This window comes from Salmo salar, unplaced genomic scaffold (genome assembly GCF_905237065.1).
Source record: "Salmo salar unplaced genomic scaffold, Ssal_v3.1, whole genome shotgun sequence".
NCBI lineage: Eukaryota > Metazoa > Chordata > Actinopteri > Salmoniformes > Salmonidae > Salmo > Salmo salar.
The window spans coordinates 147,785-167,885 of NW_025550115.1; the positions used below are offsets into that span (position 1 = coordinate 147,785).

Here is a 20,101-nt window from a genome sequence, read left to right on the forward strand (position 1 = left end):
CAGGGGGATGGAGCATTGGAAGTTAAGAACGAAGTCCAGCGCGCTATCGACTGCCCCAAAAGCATACTCAAGCGGCAGAGTCGATATCCATGTGAGCATGCTTTTGCGGCACAGTCGATAGCGCGCTGGACTTCGGGAAGATTCGAGACCTGCTCCCTGCATGTTTCATTACAATATATATTTTTTTATCCAACCTTGTTCCCGGAGAGCTTTCCTCCTGCAGGTTTTCGCTCCAACCCCAGCTCTCAGGGAACAGGGTATGAGAGGCCTGACCTAAACCATGCCAGGAAAATATACCCCACACCATAACAGAGCCGCCAGAACCCTCATTTACTCAAGTGTTTGCCTGTATTTAGCAATTTATTTTTCTTAAACCATCTTTGGATTTACTAGAGATTCGTGCAGGCTGGGGTCGTCACTACCTTCCTTCACAAAGTCATATGGCTAAACCCTGACTATTTCTACAATATATATATTTTTACATTTGATTTTAAACCTAACCTTAACCAGACTGCTAACCTTATGCCTATCCCTAACCTTAAATGAAGTCCAAAAAAAATAAAAAATTGCGATATTGCCAATTTTGTTCTTATGGATTGAAGTGCATTACTATGAAATCAGATAAAAATTAAAACGGGCACTTGCCTCCAGTGCGTTAGGTGGCGACATTGCGCTATTTGACTCCAAAAATATAAAGACGAAGAAAGTGTCCAATCAGGAGCGAGAATGACAGTCACAACAAAGATGGATGCTTCCGATCTGGTCACAAATAATAAGCCAATTTTTTCCCCCTCTGTTGGCTAAAGACCGATGACTAGTCTTGATCGTGCCACGCCTTGAAAACAGACGAAGTCTGCACATTTGTTTTGTCCAATTTCAAACAGTCGGAGGCTGAGGGGACTTGCAACGTCAAGGTTGGGCTAGCTAGCTAACTTGTGGGAGCCAGTTACGTTTGTGCTTTTGCAGCATAAACAGCTATCTATTTTATGGACTATAACGTAGTATAATATAAGCTGCTTTGTATGTAGTCAACATACCTTCCATGTATAGGTGTGATCTACAAATTTGGAATGGTAACGTTAGCATATTAGCTAGGACCAAAGAACAAGTCGCTAGTTATCGATCCAATTGGTTTTGGTTTCATTGTTTTAGTCACGTGGTGTCAGCGAAGCGTCGACTGTTGCAGTAACACATACTTTTTCCAATAGTGTTGCGCAAAAATAACATGTTTTTATGGCAACCAGGACTTATTTCGAGGAAAACATGTGAGAACCACACTGCAACAACGTTTTATTTTACATGATCAAAATAGCTTTTGCTCTATTGGACCTCTGCTGCCACTAAAACTCACTTGAATGGTATTGATAAGAAGTGGAACAAGGATTAGGAATGACCAAGTCTACTCCATTTCCTTAGAAATAACCATGTCACCAACTAACGTTATTTAGCCTAGTTTGGAGTGAGATGGATGTGGAACTAAAGCTTGAGGTGGATGAGACGGATATTCCTATATCCCCATCTGTTATTAAGGCTGATCTTTTTGATACACAAGCAGGTTATGGATATGATATACATCCTCATGAAATGACATCACAGCAAATATGTGGTGTTTTGTCAAAAGATAGCAGAGCAAGAGATGTGGAGATTAAAGCAGAATCAATAGGCCTGACTACTATTGTTGCTCAAGACAGGGAGATTACAGATAATGTGCTTGTATCGAGTATCAACTCCGTGTCACAGGCCGTAGGTGTAAAGAGAGTCATTCTGATTACAAATGTTGAAGGTAAACATGTTATTGTCCATACAGAGCAAGATAACCCCAGCACCTCTGTCAAAGATGAATCATGTTTTGAACCCAGTGAAACTCAAATTGGAAACGTATTTGGGCCTACAGTGTCTCAATCACCACTGTCAGCTGCAGAAAGTGCTTGTTCTGGAGGTCAAATCGACCCAACTGCACAGTTAGAGGACTACAATCTAAAGAGTAAAAAAACAAACTGGCAGTTTTTTGTAAATGCCTCAAAACGAATCCATTTGGAGCACTGCAATAAAGTAGGTGTTGATTTCAATGTTGGATCTGGAGAAAAACAGAAACTTGACTTAAAGCTACTCACTAATGGTGTAATGATTGAGATCTCAGATTTAGCCAAATACTTTAGGACCTCTCAGCATGTCATCTGTGATATTCTAGAATACAACTTTGATCTTTGTCTTCAAAGTGATCAACGTCGTGAATTCGCAAGTAGGACTAACCGAAAAGTAACGTACTTAATGACATTGACAAAGTTCAAAGTCTCAAAACCTGGATTGTTAACTCAAGTCTTCGAACTTCCTATGACAATGACAGTATCAAAAACACGCTACTCATGTGTAAAGCACTCAAATGACATTGTGTCAGCTAACCAGAGGTTGAAAAAAGATGTAGAAATACAGCAGTTGGTTATAAAGAAGGAGGAGGAATGTGTCCCTATAATGTCCTTTGAGGAAGATCGGTTGGTTGAGTATGAAAAGGCTGAAGAGGACAACACTGACTCTCTGATGAACTTTGACCTTGATGCCAGCCAGGTATCTCATCATGTCAAAGAGACCATGTCTAATGAAACAGATGTATCACAGAGTGCTGTTGAAACAGCAACACTTGCCCTCAAGAATGGACCTACTAACATCTGTATTAAGGATGAACCCAATCTGGACCTTGTATCAACTCAGCATGTTAAAATGGAGACCATCTCTACTGACACAGATGTATCTCTGTTTGATGACGAAGCAGTACACAGACCTACAAGGGACATATCTTTTATGTCATCTGCAACAGAAGATAAAACGATGGACCTCTACCCCCTCTGTAAGAAAATAGGTTTAGATCTTGATGTGAAATCAATAGGTCAGGCAAAAGAAAAACTTGACTTGTGTTTATTGACCAAAGGTGCAATGATTGAAGTGGGCCATTTTGCCAAAAAAGTGTATGGTACTTACAGGCAGATTATCAGTGATGTCCTCGAGTACAATTTTGATATTGATTTGCAAAAGGATAAAGATCTTATTAAAAATATCATCCTCAATTTACGATTAGTCGAAAAGAAAACAAGGCCAAATTTAAAAGGCATGTCAAGTAAAGAAAAACATGAATTGTTACAAGAAACTTTAACAATTGTGCCTCCCAGAAAAAGGAAATGTGCAGTAATTTCAGGTGACATGGTGGTCACTAGGGCATCAGCTGTGTCAAAAGATCAAAGACTTAAAGAAGTAACAAAAAGAAGACGACTGGATTTAATGAGGAAAAAGGAAGAAACAGAAACTTTCACAGCAAGGAAGATGAAGGCAGACCAATTTGAAAGAGCCAGACAAGTTTCTCAGTGTGTTAAGACAGAGAGCGTCTTTACTGAGACTGATTCAACACAGTTTTCTGATGAGACTGCAATACTTGGCCATGAGAATGGATCTGCTGACATCTGCATAAAGGAAGAGACTGATCTGGACTTCATATCTCTTCAGGATGTTGAGATGGAGACCATCAACACAGAGACCGATGTAATGCAGTGTAATGCTGAAGCAGTGCACAGACGTGTTATGAACCAATCCTTAATGGTCTCCACAGTGAAAAAAACAGCTGCTCTACCTGGGAAATCTGAAAGGCGTAAAAAGTCAGGTCAAGGAAAATTAGTTTCTAACAGGAAACAGAAAGCAAATAACACAAAGGAAGTGAAATATCAGACGATGGCCAACGACATCTGCTCAGTAAATGACTCAAAAATAACTGAATTAAGGCAGCCCTCCGCTGGAGGGAAGGTTGAGGACCCATACCCCAACTGCAAGAAAATAGGTGTAGATTTCCATGTTGGATCTGGAGCAAAACAGAAACTTGACATAGGTCTACTGACTAATGGGGTAATGACTGAGGTTTCACATTTTGCCGAAGAGATGAATCGATCTCACGCACATGTCATCTGTGATATTTTAGATTACAACTTTGATCTTGGTTTGCAAAATGATCAACGCCATGACTTTGCAATTCGGACTATGGCGAAAGTAAAATTCTTGATGGAGAAGCCCAGACTGCAAAGACCTGACTTGATAACAAAAGTCTTCGAACTTCCTGATCCAAGGGCAATTCCAGTATCAAAAACACATGTAAGCTCCAACCTTTTAAATGACATTGTGTCATTTAATCTGAGATTGAATAAAGATGTAGAAATACAGCAGGACAACACTGTCTCTCTGATGAACTTTGACCTTGATGCCAGCCAGGTATCTCCTCATCATGTCAAAGAGACCATGTCTAATGAAACAGATGTTGAAACAGCAACACTTGCCCTCAAGAATGGACCTACTAACGTCTGTATTAAGGATGAACCCAATCTGGACCTCGTATCAACTCAGCATGTTAAGATCTCTACTGACACAGATGTATCACTATCTCATGAGGAAGCAGTACACCGACCTACAAGAGACAAATCTTTTATGACATCTGCAACAGAAGATAAAACAACGGACCTCTACCCCCTTTGTAAGAAAATAGGTTTAGACCTTGACGTGAAATCAAAAGGTGAGGGAAAAGAAAAACTTGACTTCCGTTTATTGACTAGAGGTGTAATGGTCGAAGTTGCAAAGTTTGTGGCCGATGTGTGTGGAACCTACAGGCAGATTGTCTCTGCTGTTCTCGAGTACAATTTTGATCTTGATTTCCCCAAAAATATAGATCTCCTTGAAAATATAATTCATAACTTAACATTAGTCAAGAAGAAAATGAAAATTCAAAGTTGGAGACTGAAAGGCAAAAAAAGGTGAACTTGAATTACTAAAAGAAAAGTTCTCAATGGCGCCTCATTGGAAACGTTCTGGGATTTCAAATGTAACAAAAGAAAGGCCACTGGATTACAGGAGGAAAAATAAAAAAAAGAGAAGCTTTAATAGCAAAGAAGATGCAGGAAGACAAATTTGAAACAGCCAGGCAAGTTCCTCAGAGTATAAAGACCGAGAGGGTCTTTACTGAGACTGATGCAACCCGGTTTGCTGATGAGACGGCAATACTCGGCCGTGAGAATAGATCTGCTGACATCTTCATAAAGGAAGAGTCTGATCGTCAATCTGGGGTCATAGAGCAAGCCTCGGACTCAGAGAACAACCAAGTAAACATTTGCTGGACATATATCCATAAAATCTTAATGTGTAAAAATATACATTGGAGAAGATGGATTTTTTCCAAATTTAAAAACTGTTTTGGTTATCAGATTGGTTCCGAAAATAATTTCAAACCAATCCTTGCTAAATACAGATCAGATGTCCTACCACTCATAGTTGAGAAATATGATGGCTTTAGCCACGCTGAGAAGACAATCATTTCCCTTGTGAATCAGCTCTTTTGTGGCTTACATTTGATTGACGGCTTGGCTCACCAGGCAAAAACAACTCTTCTTCTCTGGGAAAAAATGATTTTAGGAGAAAAGGAAGTAGGAGTCCACAGCTCTCCTAACATTAGAACAGTAGAGTTGGAGTCTGGAACAGTGCGTTTGGGGAATACTGTGAGTGATGCTGTCCAAGAACAACGATGGGGAATGGACAGTTATCTTGTTCAGTTCAAAACCTTTCTGGCCAGCAAAGGAGAATTTGATGAAGTGCCCTTATCTCCATCCAGTGGAAACAGAATTGACAGTCTGTTTCACAATGCTGCTGGGGTGTATAGCATCCATGGTGATATAATTGTGTTTAACAGGGACTATGAAGATGAGAGTAGTATGCTTGCAGCTGTTGCTGCTGGTTTGGAGATTCAGCCATTTAAAGCAGGATGCAGAGCTCTGGGTCTGATTTCTAAGATAATCATTGATCCTCTCTGGAGAGCCTTGACTTTGAATGAAAGTGTGTTGGACATGGAAGTAAGATACCGAACCCTTGTTACCAAGCTCAAGGAATGGCAGGAAGATGGAAGAGACCTTGTTGAAGGAAATGTACGCTTGTTTGATGACATTGAGGTACCCAAGGACCTTGTGTTTGACAGGCTTACCATGTGGACAGACACAGACTTTTTTCAATTGACCGTTCAGATTGTTGAGTTACTCCTAGCTAGTTTTCTGAGGGTATGTTGTAAGATGCTGCCGGTCGACCTACAGCAAATGTCAAAGATAAATGATCAATGCAGAAAGGATTTGGAAATCTCAGAACAATTGCTAAAGGCAAAAGCCAATTCAATCAGTATTGCTGTTGAAGCCATGGGCATGTGCAAGAAGAATCACACTTGGGAATGGCTGTCCTTTTTGGATGCACCAAAAATAGTGTCAGTGTTGAAGGCTCTCCAGATAGTGTAGCTGAAGGAAGAAGGAAAGCCATTGAGGATTCATATAATTGTAGGCTTAATATTGACATGAACAATGAGTTGGAACAGAGGGTCTTTTGATGAAAAGATATTCAGCAGTTCCAACTCCTGTTTTCTACATTTGTTCTAGAAGTAGATCTTTTTGTTGTTGAGATGTCTTGAACTCCAAGAGGACTTCAGTAACCTAACTGCCACAGCTGCAGAGAAAGGGAAATGGTTAGGGTTCAGTTCCGGGCATTAAAAAGTTAGTTTTCCCGAATACTTCACTGTGGGAGAGTCATGTGGTATGGCAGGAAGCACAATGGCAAGTTTAATGGTTTTTTACATTGCACGACAGTGTAGGGCCATAACTTTGTATTAGTCACTTTCTGATCACCAATGAAACAGTACTGTAGCTGTGTAACCTAAACTGTACAGACATTTTAATGGTTGATGGGTTATACAATTGTCTTGACAGCCCATTCTAAAACGGGTGTCTTTTTGGTCTACTACCTTATAGCCTTTGTATTCCGAATGATGATTGAACAATACAGCAAAGCAATATTTGAATGGTTATTGATCATTTAGGTTATCTGAACTGTAGCTAATGTGCTTGTGACACATAGGCCAAGAGTCAATCAGATCAAGCGTTGACACCCGTGTAGCTGATGTTTTGATGGTGTACGAGGTGTAACTGCGTTGGTTAGCAGCTGGTCTTGATCATTGTCACAAAGAAAGTGAAGGTGTAGGCTATATAGAAATAATGACGCTCAAATTGAAAATAATTAAACAAAATAATGAGGATTTCTATCAGTCTAATGGAGGTGTAGATTACATCTCACATTCCAGCATTCGAACTTATAAACAAGGCTGCATTAGATTTCTCTTAATGTGACTCCGTGCAGCCAATGGCAATGTCCACTTTAGGTACTATGCCGGGAGCTGCTGGTGGATTTGACAGCTCTAACGCAGTTCCACCTCAGACACCGTGAAAACGGATGTCGGCTAAAGCAGATTTGATTGAATTGGGCCCATAGTTACACTATAGTTACACTACTTACACTATAGTTACACTATAGCATAATGAGTAGTATCAGTTATTCACTAGTTACACTATAGCATAATGAGTAGTATCAGTTATACACTAGTTACACTATAGCATAATGAGTAGTATCAGTTATACACTAGTTACACTATAGCATAATGAGTAGTATCAGTTATACACTAGTTACACTATAGCATAATGAGTAGTATCAGTTATACACTAGTTACACTATAGCATAATGAGTAGTATCAGTTATACACTAGTTACACTATAGCATAATGAGTAGTATCAGTTATACACTAGTTACACTATAGCATAATGAGTAGTATCAGTTATACACTAGTTACACTATAGCATAATGAGTAGTATCAGTTATACACTAGTTACACTATAGCATAATGAGTAGTATCAGTTATACACTAGTTACACTATAGCATAATGAGTAGTATCAGTTATACACTAGTTACACTATAGCATAATGAGTAGTATCAGTTATACACTAGTTACACTATAGCATAATGAGTAGTATCAGTTATACACTAGTTACACTATAGCATAATGAGTAGTATCAGTTATACACTAGTTACACTATAGCATAATGAGTAGTATCAGTTATACACTAGTTACACTATAGCATAATGAGTAGTATCAGTTATACACTAGTTACACTATAGCATAATGAGTAGTATCAGTTATACACTAGTTACACTATAGCATAATGAGTAGTATCAGTTATACACTAGTTACACTATAGCATAATGAGTAGTATCAGTTGTTTTGAAGTTTAGGCTTTTTCCAAAGTGTTCCGATAACATTGACATGTCCATGTTTTTGAACAATGCAGAAATATCTAGCAATACAATAATAACAATACAAACATAATAACTATATATAAGAGGGAAATGAAGAAATCATAAAGAGTAATATCAGAGTCCGGCAGTCATGTGGGGCCCCCGTGTTGAGGATCAGCACGGTGGAGAGTTTGTTATATATTAGTATGATGCCTCCAGTTTATCTTCGTCATGCCGTTCCATTAATACAGAGGCTTAGTCTGAATAGTCTTTGTGGATTCCCTTGGCCTCCCTTTCACTTGCCTGGTCCTGACTTTGAAACCTGAAGACTGAAAACAACAAAAGAACAAAGCCATTTAAAAGGTTATTGTTTTATTTTATTATTGCTTTTTACTGGACTGGGACAGGCTGTTTTATCTTTTCATATTTTTGTTAGAGGGACCAATAAATGATCAAGTTTTCATCAAGTCTATATTCATCAATTTTTGACCTAAGGAAGTACACTGCTTTAATCCACGATTTGAAAGTAGAAAATAAGATATTGTTGAAAAGGATGAGTTTCACTGGATCAAAAGGTAATGCAGTGTGTTCATGACCCATCTGTGTGCTTTTAGTTATTGTAGCTAATAATGTTAATCAAATTCATGTCAATTTATACAGTAATCTTTTATTTATTCATGTCCTATTCAGACTGAAGTTCCAATAACATCAACTTAAACTTGTAATTAATGTAGGCTAATTGTAATTGCTTGTTCTGATAACGTCATACATGTGTTTTCACAGGTGATGCTAATGTATGTTTCCAGCAGCAGTGTCCCTAATGCTGCAGGGTCTCATCGTTCCTTCTCTATGTTGGACTGAACTGTTTCATCTCTTCACAAGTGAATTCCCCAAAGCCCTAAAGGTGTGTTATCAATCTTTTTAGTCACAGATTAGTCAAATAATTGATTAAATACTTATTGTTTTGCTCTTTTCTTCCCTGCTTATATTACTGTAATTCCCATCTACAGTATGACAGGAGCAGAGGTGTTCACCCAGAGGAGACCATCTACAGTATGACAGGAGCAGAGTTGTTCACCCAGAGAAGGAGACCATCTACAGTATGACAGGAGCAGAGGTGTTCACTTGAGGAGTCTTCTCGGTCAAGATAAGGTGAGCTCATCATTTTGGAACAGAATATATTTCATATACTCTTTGGGTGGACATCATGACATGAGTAGAGAGTAATATAACCAGGTAGATTAACCTCAACAGATACTGTAAATATCTCTTTTTTTGTGTTAACATTGAACAGACAATAGCTTGTAGGTTATTGACAAGTATAACTAATTATTCCAGTTTTTGTAGGAACATGTTTGTCACTGATCAAATCTTTAGTTTTGCAACTTTTTTCATTAACAGATTTCCTGCTTGCCATACTAGAGGGAGATACTGGTTATCTTTCAACTCCACACCATGGGATGATTGACCTGGATCTTAACCAGAACAGACTTCACCAGACACAGTAGAAGTGAGGTCACAGGAAACAGACTGATTTGTGAAGAGGGACTACATCACCCAGAAAGCATTGTCCCTGGAGGCCAGAGCTTTGTTGGATGTAATGCCTTGTTCTCAACCTCTGATTGTTCGGAAATAAGACTTGTAAACTCGGTGCGTCAAGTTGTGTGCATTCACGTACCTTGAACCAAGGTCAACCAAAGTACCGAGGTCAACCATAAACTAACAGTACAGCTATCATGCTGGTATGAAACCGCAGTTGAAAATAGGTTTTCTAGATCAGTCCAAACATTCCTCCTGACTGTTATAATCAACATGTTTGAATGCTAAAATGATATGGGATGTTTTTCTATTGCAACGCTTGAATCACGTTCATATTTTTGGTTATAACCTGCACAACTTTTCAGCTCTTGGTTGTTTGCTTTTAAAAATACTTTTTAGTACTAACTTTTGTTTGTTTACATTAAACTACTAGTTTTTGTTGTTTCCACCAAGACTGTAATGTCATTGTAATTGGCAACAGTGTGGTGTTTTTGGGGTGATTTTAACTCACATCTCTAAAGATAAACCACTCCAGTTCTTAGTCCATGAAAAGAGGTTGATTTAATAGTTAATGGTAACTTGATATAGCTCCTTGTGGTTTGACATTCATATGGTCCCCCTGCCTGTGTGGGATCGAATCCCGGCCTCTGTATCTCCACTTTATTCATATCTGTCACAATAAACAAAACGTTTCTTAAAACAAAAATCTGATTAGATAAAATCTAATTTAATAACCCATAGTCAATTTCTCAAATGGTCTGTATTTTAGAGTTCGCTGTCATATTTATTTTTCCCTGCGTTGTGCTGTCAGATAACTAATTATCTGGGACTGGATGGGTCAGCTAGTTTAGGTACAATAGGCTGCATGTTGCTGTAAAACCCCTAAGAAGATACAAATGGTTGAATCAGGACCCAAGTGCCATCCGTCCCCAAATCGTGCGAGAGAGGAAAGCGGGGAGACATCGTCCCCCTACGACATGTAGGGCTGTTGGCACATTCATAACAAGTCGGAAACTAGGAACCGCCGGCTCAGTTAAAATTAACGTATGTTATTTACGTAGAGCTTCCTATTGGTTGATTCTGATACTTTCCAAGTGGAAAAGTTGGGTAGCATCTTTCTACAATGACTTTCCTAGTTCCAACAGCACTTGAATGCCCCAGATGCAGACAGAAAGCCTGGGCATGTGCCTTTTTTGTAGTTATAAAAAAAACATTTGACGTTCAAGACAGAGCAAAGAAATGCATCCATTTATTGAATAATAGCGGTAACAATAGATCTATAAATGACTTTAGAGATAAGTCGTAAAAATCCCTCAGACAAAATAACAGCTTTGTAACATGTCAGACATATGTACAGTGACAAACATATTTGACCCTTGACCTCCAGAAGACAGCCATCCTGGAGAGCTACTGGGTGTGCACTGTGCAGGCTTCCATTCCATCCCTACTTAATTCGACCAAATCAGAAGCTATCAGCTAATCATGCAAGGCCCTGATGAGCAGTTGAGTAGTTGAATTAGGTGTTAGAGCAGGGCTAAAACAAAAGCCTGCACACCCAGTAGCTCTCCAGAAGAAGGGTTGGACACCCCTGTGCTAGATAACACCCAGTAACGGGTCACTACCCAATAGAAGGATCAGATAAATACAGAAGTATCTGGACAAACATTCAGAACACGTATGGATCATAATGGTAGTTAATAGGCAGAAGGTGAGGCTCATTTAAAGTCATGTCTCAGTGAGTTTTAGGCTCAAAAAGAAATCCCAGTAAACCAGTGTCAACTACATAACATCTGAGAGTTGACATATCAGGAACCAACAGCGGTAGTGTAGCAAGACTGCAAATGTCCAGTAGACAGCATAGTGACATTTCAGAGTAACCATACATAAAAAATTATTTATAATAATATGCCCAGTGTTGTAACTACTACCCAACAACTAAAATCAAGAATGTAAATCTATTTTTTGATCGTTGCTGTATTAGAAGTCGTGACTTGGTTTACTGCAATCTTTAGGGTTATTGTACTGAACTTTACTTTAGGCACATATCCACAATCAATAACTAACTATTCATTAATACATTTAGATTATCATGTAATTAGTCAAATCATTCATTCATTTGTCCATCCACTCATTCTCATTCTCACATTGCTGTACCTATATTACATTCACCTGTTCATTCAATCTTCCAGAAATGTCTATGAGCATGCCACATTAGCCACATTGACTGGTCTATATCTCATTCATAGAGAAAGAAGACCTAAGTGTTAATTTAAGACTAACTAGAGTCCTTTGTCTGATTTGTAAGAAAAGATCCCACCTGTCCTGACGTCATAACACCCAGAAGCCACAAACTCCAAAAAGTAGTGGTGACAGCACAAAAGTGGTTCTATGTTCATTAAAGTAACTGTCCCGTGTTTCAATATTTCTATGAAATATGACCTATAATTATTCACAATATGACAAATAGTTTTCCTTACAATTAAAATAAATAATGAAGTACAATAAAAAAACAGCTATTCTGTGTTGGAATGGTGTGGGCGTATACCGGTTATTAAAAATATTACTGCGAGTAGACCACTGATTGGCCAGCTCATCCTCCTCTGAGGAAATAGCAAGCATTTTTTAAACTCAGATATACGTTTCAGGTGGGTTTTGAAGTGTTTTTTCTCCAATTTATGCTTTTGACAAAGATATGCGTATAGGATGAGTCAACAACATTGTTTGGGTAGCAGTTAACAGAATATGAACTTTTAAAAGTAAGATTTTCACTGGACAGTTACTTTAAAGTACAGTAGGAGGGATACAGGGGGTGGTGCACTAACATCTGAGTATACATTAAATCCCATTTAGTTAAACCGTCACCCAATATCTTCATTATCGTATCTACAAAAACACAGCAGTTGCCTTATCATACTTCAGCAAGTCCAACCCTACTGAGGGATTGAAGAACAGTAAAATATGAAATCACACAAAAAAACGAAGGAAAATAAAACCATTCATCCCTTCAATATATTATCATCAGAGCAAAAATAAACCTCAACAACAATGTAAACTTCACAAAATAAAATGGAATTCCTTCAGTAGACATTTCAGTGTTTTTACCTCAGATGCCCACTTCAGTAACGGTTTTGTACCCAAACCCTTTTAATACAAGGATCTTCAACTTCAGTCTTGGACAGCCACTGGGTACGCAGGCATTGTTCCAGTCTAGCACCAACACACCGGATTTAAATAATCAAGGTTGAAGACCATGATCAGCTGAGTATTTTAAACGTGTGTGTTAGTGTTAGGAAAGAACAGAATCCTGCACTAACAGTGGCTTTCCACAACTAGAGTTGGAGATCTCTGCGTTAAAGGTACAGTATGTCATGAGAAGAGGACCTGAGTGTCTGGATAGGGCAATACAGTGAGGAAGAAGAGAACATAACAAGGTAAAGACTAAACTATGGGACTGTTGAACAGAGCGCAATTGATATACTGAATAAAAATACAACTTAATTTGAGATTGTGTTTTTATGATAAGTGCCATGCTGGTACCAAACTATTTCATTCTAGTGAGGATTAAAATGACAATGTAAAGTATTCTAGGGAGAGCATTCCTCATTCGCTAGGAGCATAGTGTAATAGCATTAAAACCTACAGGAGACGAGCAAGACAGATTACGCATTCGCTTTCTTAACGTATCACATTCCACTTAGAATGAAAATGTACATTATTGTCATGGAATGTTTGGTACCAACATGGAGGAAACTTTGCCGAACTCTGGTGCCCAATCCCAAACCAACCCTAGCCCCCTACCAGTTAGACACCCCAATCCCAAACCAAACCCCCTTACCAGCTAGACACCCCAATCCCAAACCAAACCCCCTTACCAGCTAGACACCCCATTCCCAAACCAAACCCCCTACCAGCTAGACACCCCATTCCCAAACCAAACCCCCTACCAGCTAGACACCCCATTCCCAAACCAAACCCCCTACCAGTTAGACACCCCATTCCCAAACCAAACCCCCTACCAGCTAGACACCCCATTCCCAAACCAAACCCCCTACCAGTTAGACACCCCATTCCCAAACCAACCCCCCTACCAGCTAGACACCCCATTCCCAAACCAACCCCCCTACCAGCTAGACACCCCATTCCCAAACCAACCCCCCTACCAGCTAGACACCCCATTCCCAAACCAACCCCCCTACCAGCTAGACACCCCATTCCCAAACCAACCCCCCTACCAGCTAGACACCCCATTCCCAAACCAACCCCCCTACCAGCTAGACACCCCATTCCCAAACCAAACCCCCAGACACTTGGATAAGTCCAATCAACATGGTAATAGCTCCATTTATACCCTCTGATCAGCTCAGCAGAGTTTCCATCACATTGAATACACGGGGCTAGAGGTTGAATTGGGTTTATGTATCAATGGCTGTGGTTAGAGAATGTCCATGATACAGCAGTAAATTGTAATGTTCCTGTATACCAGTCTAGTTTCTGTCCTGTCAGCCATTTCTGTTGCCTCTGCAGAGACACTGAGGCCATGGGACAAAACAGAGCTTGGAGTGAGTGAGAGGTGACTAGGAAGGTTAGGAGGAACCTGGCCCTGTGGCTTTAGGATCGCTAGCGTCCTTGGAAGGCCCCCTGGGCGGCTGAGGAGGCGGCGCTGGCTGCGGCGCTCTGAAAGGTCTGGTTAGTGAGGACCCCTGAAGAGAACTCCTGCTGGGCCTTGGCGAAGTTGGCCCCCGTCCGACGATACTTGGAGTGGACCTGACAAGGGGGAGAAGGCAGGGGTCAGGCACGATAGATAAGGGATTATTGAAGGGAATGGAGTTGCCTTCTGAATCCTTTCAGGCTGTATTGACCTTGGTGGGTGGATGTATTATCCATAATGACCTCAACACTTTGCATTAAAGTTTGAATCAGTTCTGAAGGATTGAAATAGCCCAAAAAGTACCATTTTGAGTAGGATGATGGCAAGGACAGCGTTCACAGTGAAGCAGCCGGCCACAACCATCATGACCACAGCTACAGTCATGTTGCTTCTTATCATGGTGATGGACGAAATCCATCCACTGGAAAACAAGACAAATAACACATCCTCATTTACACCTTCAGAAAATAAATCCATAGCACCATAACATCAATGAGGCTTACAAAACCCTTTGTCGACAGAATTTATTTTAGCAAACCCACACCATGACCAACAGACAGGCAAAGTTTATTAGAATGATGACACAGGACAGTGAAGCCTACTTCACAAAAGAAGCAAGACCAAAGGTTTGAGGAGCCAGAAGGGCTTTTCCCACTACTAAGCCGAACCAAACTGTACTGAGCTGGCCTGGTTACTGGAATCATGTTGAAAATGACAATGTGAAAATAAAATATCTGCACCAACACAATTTGGTTTGGGTCAACACGACAGTGTGAAATAAGGTAAGAGAGATGAGCCGAGTGTCACACACTTACAAAGCAGCCCCCAGGACAAAGAGCACAGCAACAGACTAGCCAGCAGGAGATCTGTCAAAGAGATGCAAGAGAGAAGATGCAGGACCGGATGCGCACACACACACGTACACAAAGATGTGAAGGGAGACCTACACCCACCCAAACACAGTACATATTACACACCCAAACACACAGTACATATTACACACACACCTGTACTTGTGTGCGCAAATACATACACAAACATACCGCACTCACACACTTTATCTCACACACAAAGATTCCCTGAGGTGCCATCTAGTGTTATCATATTGTTTCACTGACCTGTTCCCCCACTTGGGGATCCCCACACACTGGATGATGTAGACAGACACTTGGAAGAAGAAAACAAAGAAGAAGAAGAAGAAGCTGAAGGAACTGTCCGACCTGAAGAAGACAGAAACCAGGACAAAGGGTTAACAATCACCCGCACATATCATATGGACTTCACAACAAAACTAATTAGGTCATGTGGAATTAAGACATTCTACAGTGTTAAGTAGGTTCCAGTCTGTTTTGACTTTAGCAACTCCTTCGTCGTCGTCATCACAAGGGACTTTACTTATACAAACACTTTTATTCAAAAGAAAAGTAGAAGAATATTTGAGCAAAGTACTTGCCTGAAGGCTTTGTACACTGGCCTGTACCAACAGACGAAAGAGACGGGGGTGAAGAGGATGAACCAGAGGATGGACAGACCAAAGTCCACCCCCGCGTTTGGATCGGCCGTGAAGTAGGCCAGGCAGGCCAGAAGGTTCAGGAAGAGTGTGATACTGTGAACTGGAGAGACAAAACAAATGAATGTGAGACTAGAAGAAACTGGTGCCGTGTTGGAGAGGAGCTTGGGGACTAATATCTTATGACTAGTACTTTGGGATTGTTGACTGTTGTCACAGACAAGCATGTAATATCATAAACTTGTACAAAGTCTTACTCAATTAAAGGTGCAATATGCAGAAATCACTAAAACAATCCCTGGTTGCAAAAATGTGAATAGTTCGCCTAATTTCAGTTTATGTGACAAAACATGTATAGTGTAGAGAATCATTGTACCATCTAAACCACAGTTTTATATCTTTTCCATAACCAAAAATATTGTATTTTGAGCTGTTTGAAGCTGGTGTGGAAAACCTCAAAGTAAAAGAGGCAAAAACAAAACTTAAGAACCGGGAACATAGAAATAGCACACAGAACAGATCTACCGCTTCTTAGACTTTCTTGAATGAGAATAGGAGATCTATAACTCACATTTCTATGTGAATTTGGTGGGTTGCTCAAAAAGTTACATAGTGCAGCTTTAAGATGCAAGGTGTACGTACACATCCAAAGGTAGTACATCCTCTTGCATATCTTCTGGTACTCTTCAGGGATGTCTTCATTGAAGTCCTGGTAGAAACAAGGCTTTATGGGGGAAAACTTGGGAAGTGGCGGCCAGTTGTTTTCTTTCGCTGTCAAATAAAGAGTCATACTTGTTTACTGCCACGAAGAGTTACATGGGTACATAATCAGATGAAGCAATACAAGTACAACGTAACTTAGAAAGATAAAACACTACAGTAGGGAGTCAATTTAAAAGGCAGTGATGGATTCTGTTTGAATGTGACATGTTTCAAGTTAAACTGTAGTTTGTTTGTATCCCGTTTAGTGAATTAATACTCACAGTAATCATGGAGTTCAGGCCATGAAACTGTGTGTATGCTCATTTAGAAAGGTTGACCTAATTAGATAAGAGGAAATTGCCTAGGATCAGAGAGCAGGGTCAGGCCCAGGATGAAGATGGTCGGGGTCTGATTCTGACATCTAGGTAAACAAGAGGGAATCATGGACATTCCCCAGAAAGGAGGGAACCCCATTGGGTCATAACATGTATAGCTGGGGAGGTGACACCTACAAGGGAAGAGCATAAGATGTGTTGTGAGCTTTCTAAATGGATGCACTCAGCTGACTGTATCCTTGGTAAAAAAAACACTCGAAACTTCTCTTGAGCTTTTGGTCTCAAATCCTTATTGCAAAAAGGTTGCAATAGCATTTTTCTTTTTACAGAAGCTTAATCAACTTTTGTATTTATAATTTGGTCAAGACAGATTTCAATTGAACATAATCAAGTGACAATCTATAACTTACTAATGTGGCCTCCAGGCCTGTTCTGGAGCTCCTGCTCTTTCCGATCCAGTTCAGCAGCTTTCTTCTCCAGCTCCTCCTGTTGCCTGAGCAGGTTAGCCTGGGCAGCAGCCGCAGTCGCCTGGTGGACAATGGGAAAGAGCTGTGTTACAAAGCATCTTGAACCAAGATGGAGTGTTCTGGCACAAAATGGTGGCAATGCATCAAGTGGGTGGGTACAATGCATTGGCATTTAATAAGAAGTTCCTTCTCTGCCCATTTGCAGAGAAAATTCATACCAACTCGTGCAATTTGTTTATTACACGGTTGCATTTTCATATGCATTCGATTAAACAAACTAAATCTCCCATAACCCTAGGTCAATTGTTTTTTCATCTCTATATTGTGAGGTAACTTGGAAATGGTACATGTGAAGTCTCAAACAACAATTGGAAGAATGTGTATCTAAACGACACTGTCATTACACTGTACTGGCTTATGTAAATACTACTTTGTCCACTTAAGGTAAAGTAGGACCAAAACCAGGGCCCTTGCAAAAAAACCTTGAACAGTATGACCAAGTAAGGATACTTTTCCAGTTCTCTCTGACCTTTGCTTTAATGTGCCTATTCAGATCAATGCATAGATGGGTTGGTTATTTAGCAACAAAACCGAGGTACAACTATGGGGCGAAACAGAAGGTGTTGGTTTAGATTGTTGACAACATGTCAACTATATTTAATCTCCAATGTGTATTGAAAGTATAAATATATTTGCACAATGACTACTTTTCTCTCAAATACATCGTTATAGTTGTTGGTTAGCTAACTAGCAAATTTTTGCCATATTAGCATCAGCATGAAATCAGTCAAAACAAGACATAGTATTAAGAACAAGATGAAAGAAGCTGAAATGATTTGCCTTCATGTGGCCTCGCTTAGCCACTTAGTCATCACAAACAACTCAGGAGTTCAGTGAATTCGAGAGTGTGTTGTACTCAGCTTTGAGCAATAGCTAGTCAAAAGGATGTTCTTGTTGTGTCTAAAATTGTCAGTGTACCACGCTGCCAACCTCCCTCCTCCTCATTCAGGTCTCTGTTACTCACTTGTGGGGTGGGTTCCACAGCAGAAGCCTGTAGGACAGCTGGTTGGGAGGAGGCAGCAGAGATAGGGATGGTGGTCCCAGTGTGGGTGCTCTGAAACAAACACACACACAGTCAAAATCACAAATAAAAAGACATCTATATACAAAACCACATGTACATATACTCTTGTCTGAAATGAAATGTAGCCTCATTCACATCATAAGACTCTTCCCAAATCAACATTCTTTAACAACATTTTTCCTCTGGATGTTTGTCAGATGCATTTTCTTCTTTTCAGGAAGATGATTACATCACTGTGCCCACATTAAATGAATATACATTGAAAGTAAATGTAATTGCTAAAATATACTTAGTATAAATCATTTAACATTCCTTATATTAAGCAAACCAGGCAGCACAATTTTCTTGTTTATTTTTTTAATTCACGGGTAGCCAGCAGCACACTCTAACACGGACATAATTTACAAACAAAGCATTTGTGTTTAGTGTGTCTGCCAGATCAGAGGCAGTAGGGATGACCACGGATGCTCTCTTGATAAGTGTGTTAATTGGACCATTTTTCTGTCCTGCTAAGCATTCGAAATAGTCCTATTGGGTGTCAGGGAAAATGTATGGAGTAAAAATGTATGGAGTAAAAAGTACAATTATTTTCTTAAGGAATGTGATGGAGTAAAAGTTGTACTAAATATGAATATACAGATACCCCCAAAAACGACTTATGTAGTACTTTAAAGTATTTTTACACCACTTCTCCTGGCTCATCTTACCATAGCACTGGCTGAGAATGGGTTGAACTCCTCAACGGTTTCAATCCCACCGCTGGTGATTTGTGTGACTGAGGCATCCTGTATTAGAGACAACAATATTTTTTCTTACAGTAAAAACACGAAATAACAACTTCCCTCAGGTTATTTGACTGATAGTTGGTTCTTTCAGGTGTAAAGTCCCACGCAAACCTATAGGGGGTAATTCATTAGGCTAGAATGACAATATGTGAAAACAGAGAATAGCAGGGGGCTGTCTTCGTTGGCAGAGTTGCTGTCATTGACAGATGCACTTGCTACGGGTGCATAACAATCATTATCGGTAGGAAATTAGTCCTGACCTTCTTACATGCGTAGGCCAATAAATGACATACACGCGTCTATTAAAACAACTTGCTCTCAGTAGTCGTTTTAATTGAGGGGATGAAAGGACAGGTTGTTGATAGCCAGCCATCTATGGGCCTATACAAGCCAATAGGGCCTAGCTACCTGCTTAGGTAATGGCTAATAAAACATCTTATACGTGTCCTTATTGGCCTACCAAATATATTGACTGAAATGACTGGCACACAACATTGTCAATCATGCTACGTTCTCTCATCTGAACAAGGAAGTAGACCCAGGCCCAACCCAGCAACCAACCAAACTGGTTTCTGTTGCGGCATATCTTTTACAGCGTTTAGAAGGGAACATAAGGGCAACGCAAGTCAGAGCTTGCAGTTAGGTCTAAATAAATTGCTCACCTGGAAAGGATTGACATCCACTGCATCTACAAAGGGGTTCTCGTCAAATCCCGACATGTTGAGATAATTGTATCTTCTTATTTTGGAGGTAAACAAAACGCCAGCGTGTGCCTCTCCTCTGGCTGCCTGTTCCTCAGTCTGTTGATGGTGCTGTTTGACAGTGCTCATGTGCGCAGGCGTTGCAGGACACGCACACTGCGTCAGCTGATCTGGGGCAGTCTCGAGCATTCATTTAAAATCAATT

General features: G+C 40.0%; 1 protein-coding gene and 1 long non-coding RNA gene across 2 annotated transcripts; one reads left to right on the forward strand and one right to left on the reverse strand.

Moving 5' to 3' along the window:
* Nucleotides 1–7,922: 7,922 nt before the first annotated feature.
* Nucleotides 7,923–10,112, forward strand: LOC106562778 (uncharacterized). Its single transcript, XR_006767632.1, has 4 exons — nucleotides 7,923–8,700; nucleotides 8,909–9,029; nucleotides 9,136–9,277; nucleotides 9,527–10,112. It is a non-coding gene; the product is annotated as an uncharacterized lncRNA (long non-coding RNA).
* Nucleotides 10,113–10,884: 772 nt separating this feature from the next.
* Nucleotides 10,885–20,022, reverse strand: LOC106562779 (secretory carrier-associated membrane protein 2). The gene is made up of 9 exons (XM_014127790.2): nucleotides 19,858–20,022; nucleotides 19,118–19,195; nucleotides 18,351–18,440; nucleotides 17,270–17,387; nucleotides 16,465–16,593; nucleotides 15,766–15,925; nucleotides 15,431–15,532; nucleotides 14,616–14,733; nucleotides 10,885–14,428 (listed from the first exon to the last, which is right to left on the reverse strand). Exons 1-9 carry the CDS (start codon nucleotides 19,912–19,914, stop codon nucleotides 14,282–14,284), a joined length of 999 nt encoding a protein of 332 aa, XP_013983265.2. The 5' UTR covers nucleotides 19,915–20,022; the 3' UTR covers nucleotides 10,885–14,281.
* Between the last annotated feature and the right edge of the window lie 79 nt (nucleotides 20,023–20,101).

Excerpts from the sequence above, each read along its gene's own strand:
- LOC106562779 (XM_014127790.2), bottom strand. The coding sequence starts at position 19,914 with ATGTCGGGATTTGACGAGAACCCCTTTGTAGATGCAGTGGATGTCAAT. Across the intron at positions 18,441-19,117 it reads CATTCTCAGCCAGTGCTATG|AGCACCCACACTGGGACCAC; the intron begins GTAAGATGAGCC and ends TGTTTGTTTCAG. Across the intron at positions 15,533-15,765 it reads CCAGTGTACAAAGCCTTCAG|GTCGGACAGTTCCTTCAGCT; the intron begins GCAAGTACTTTG and ends TGTCTTCTTCAG.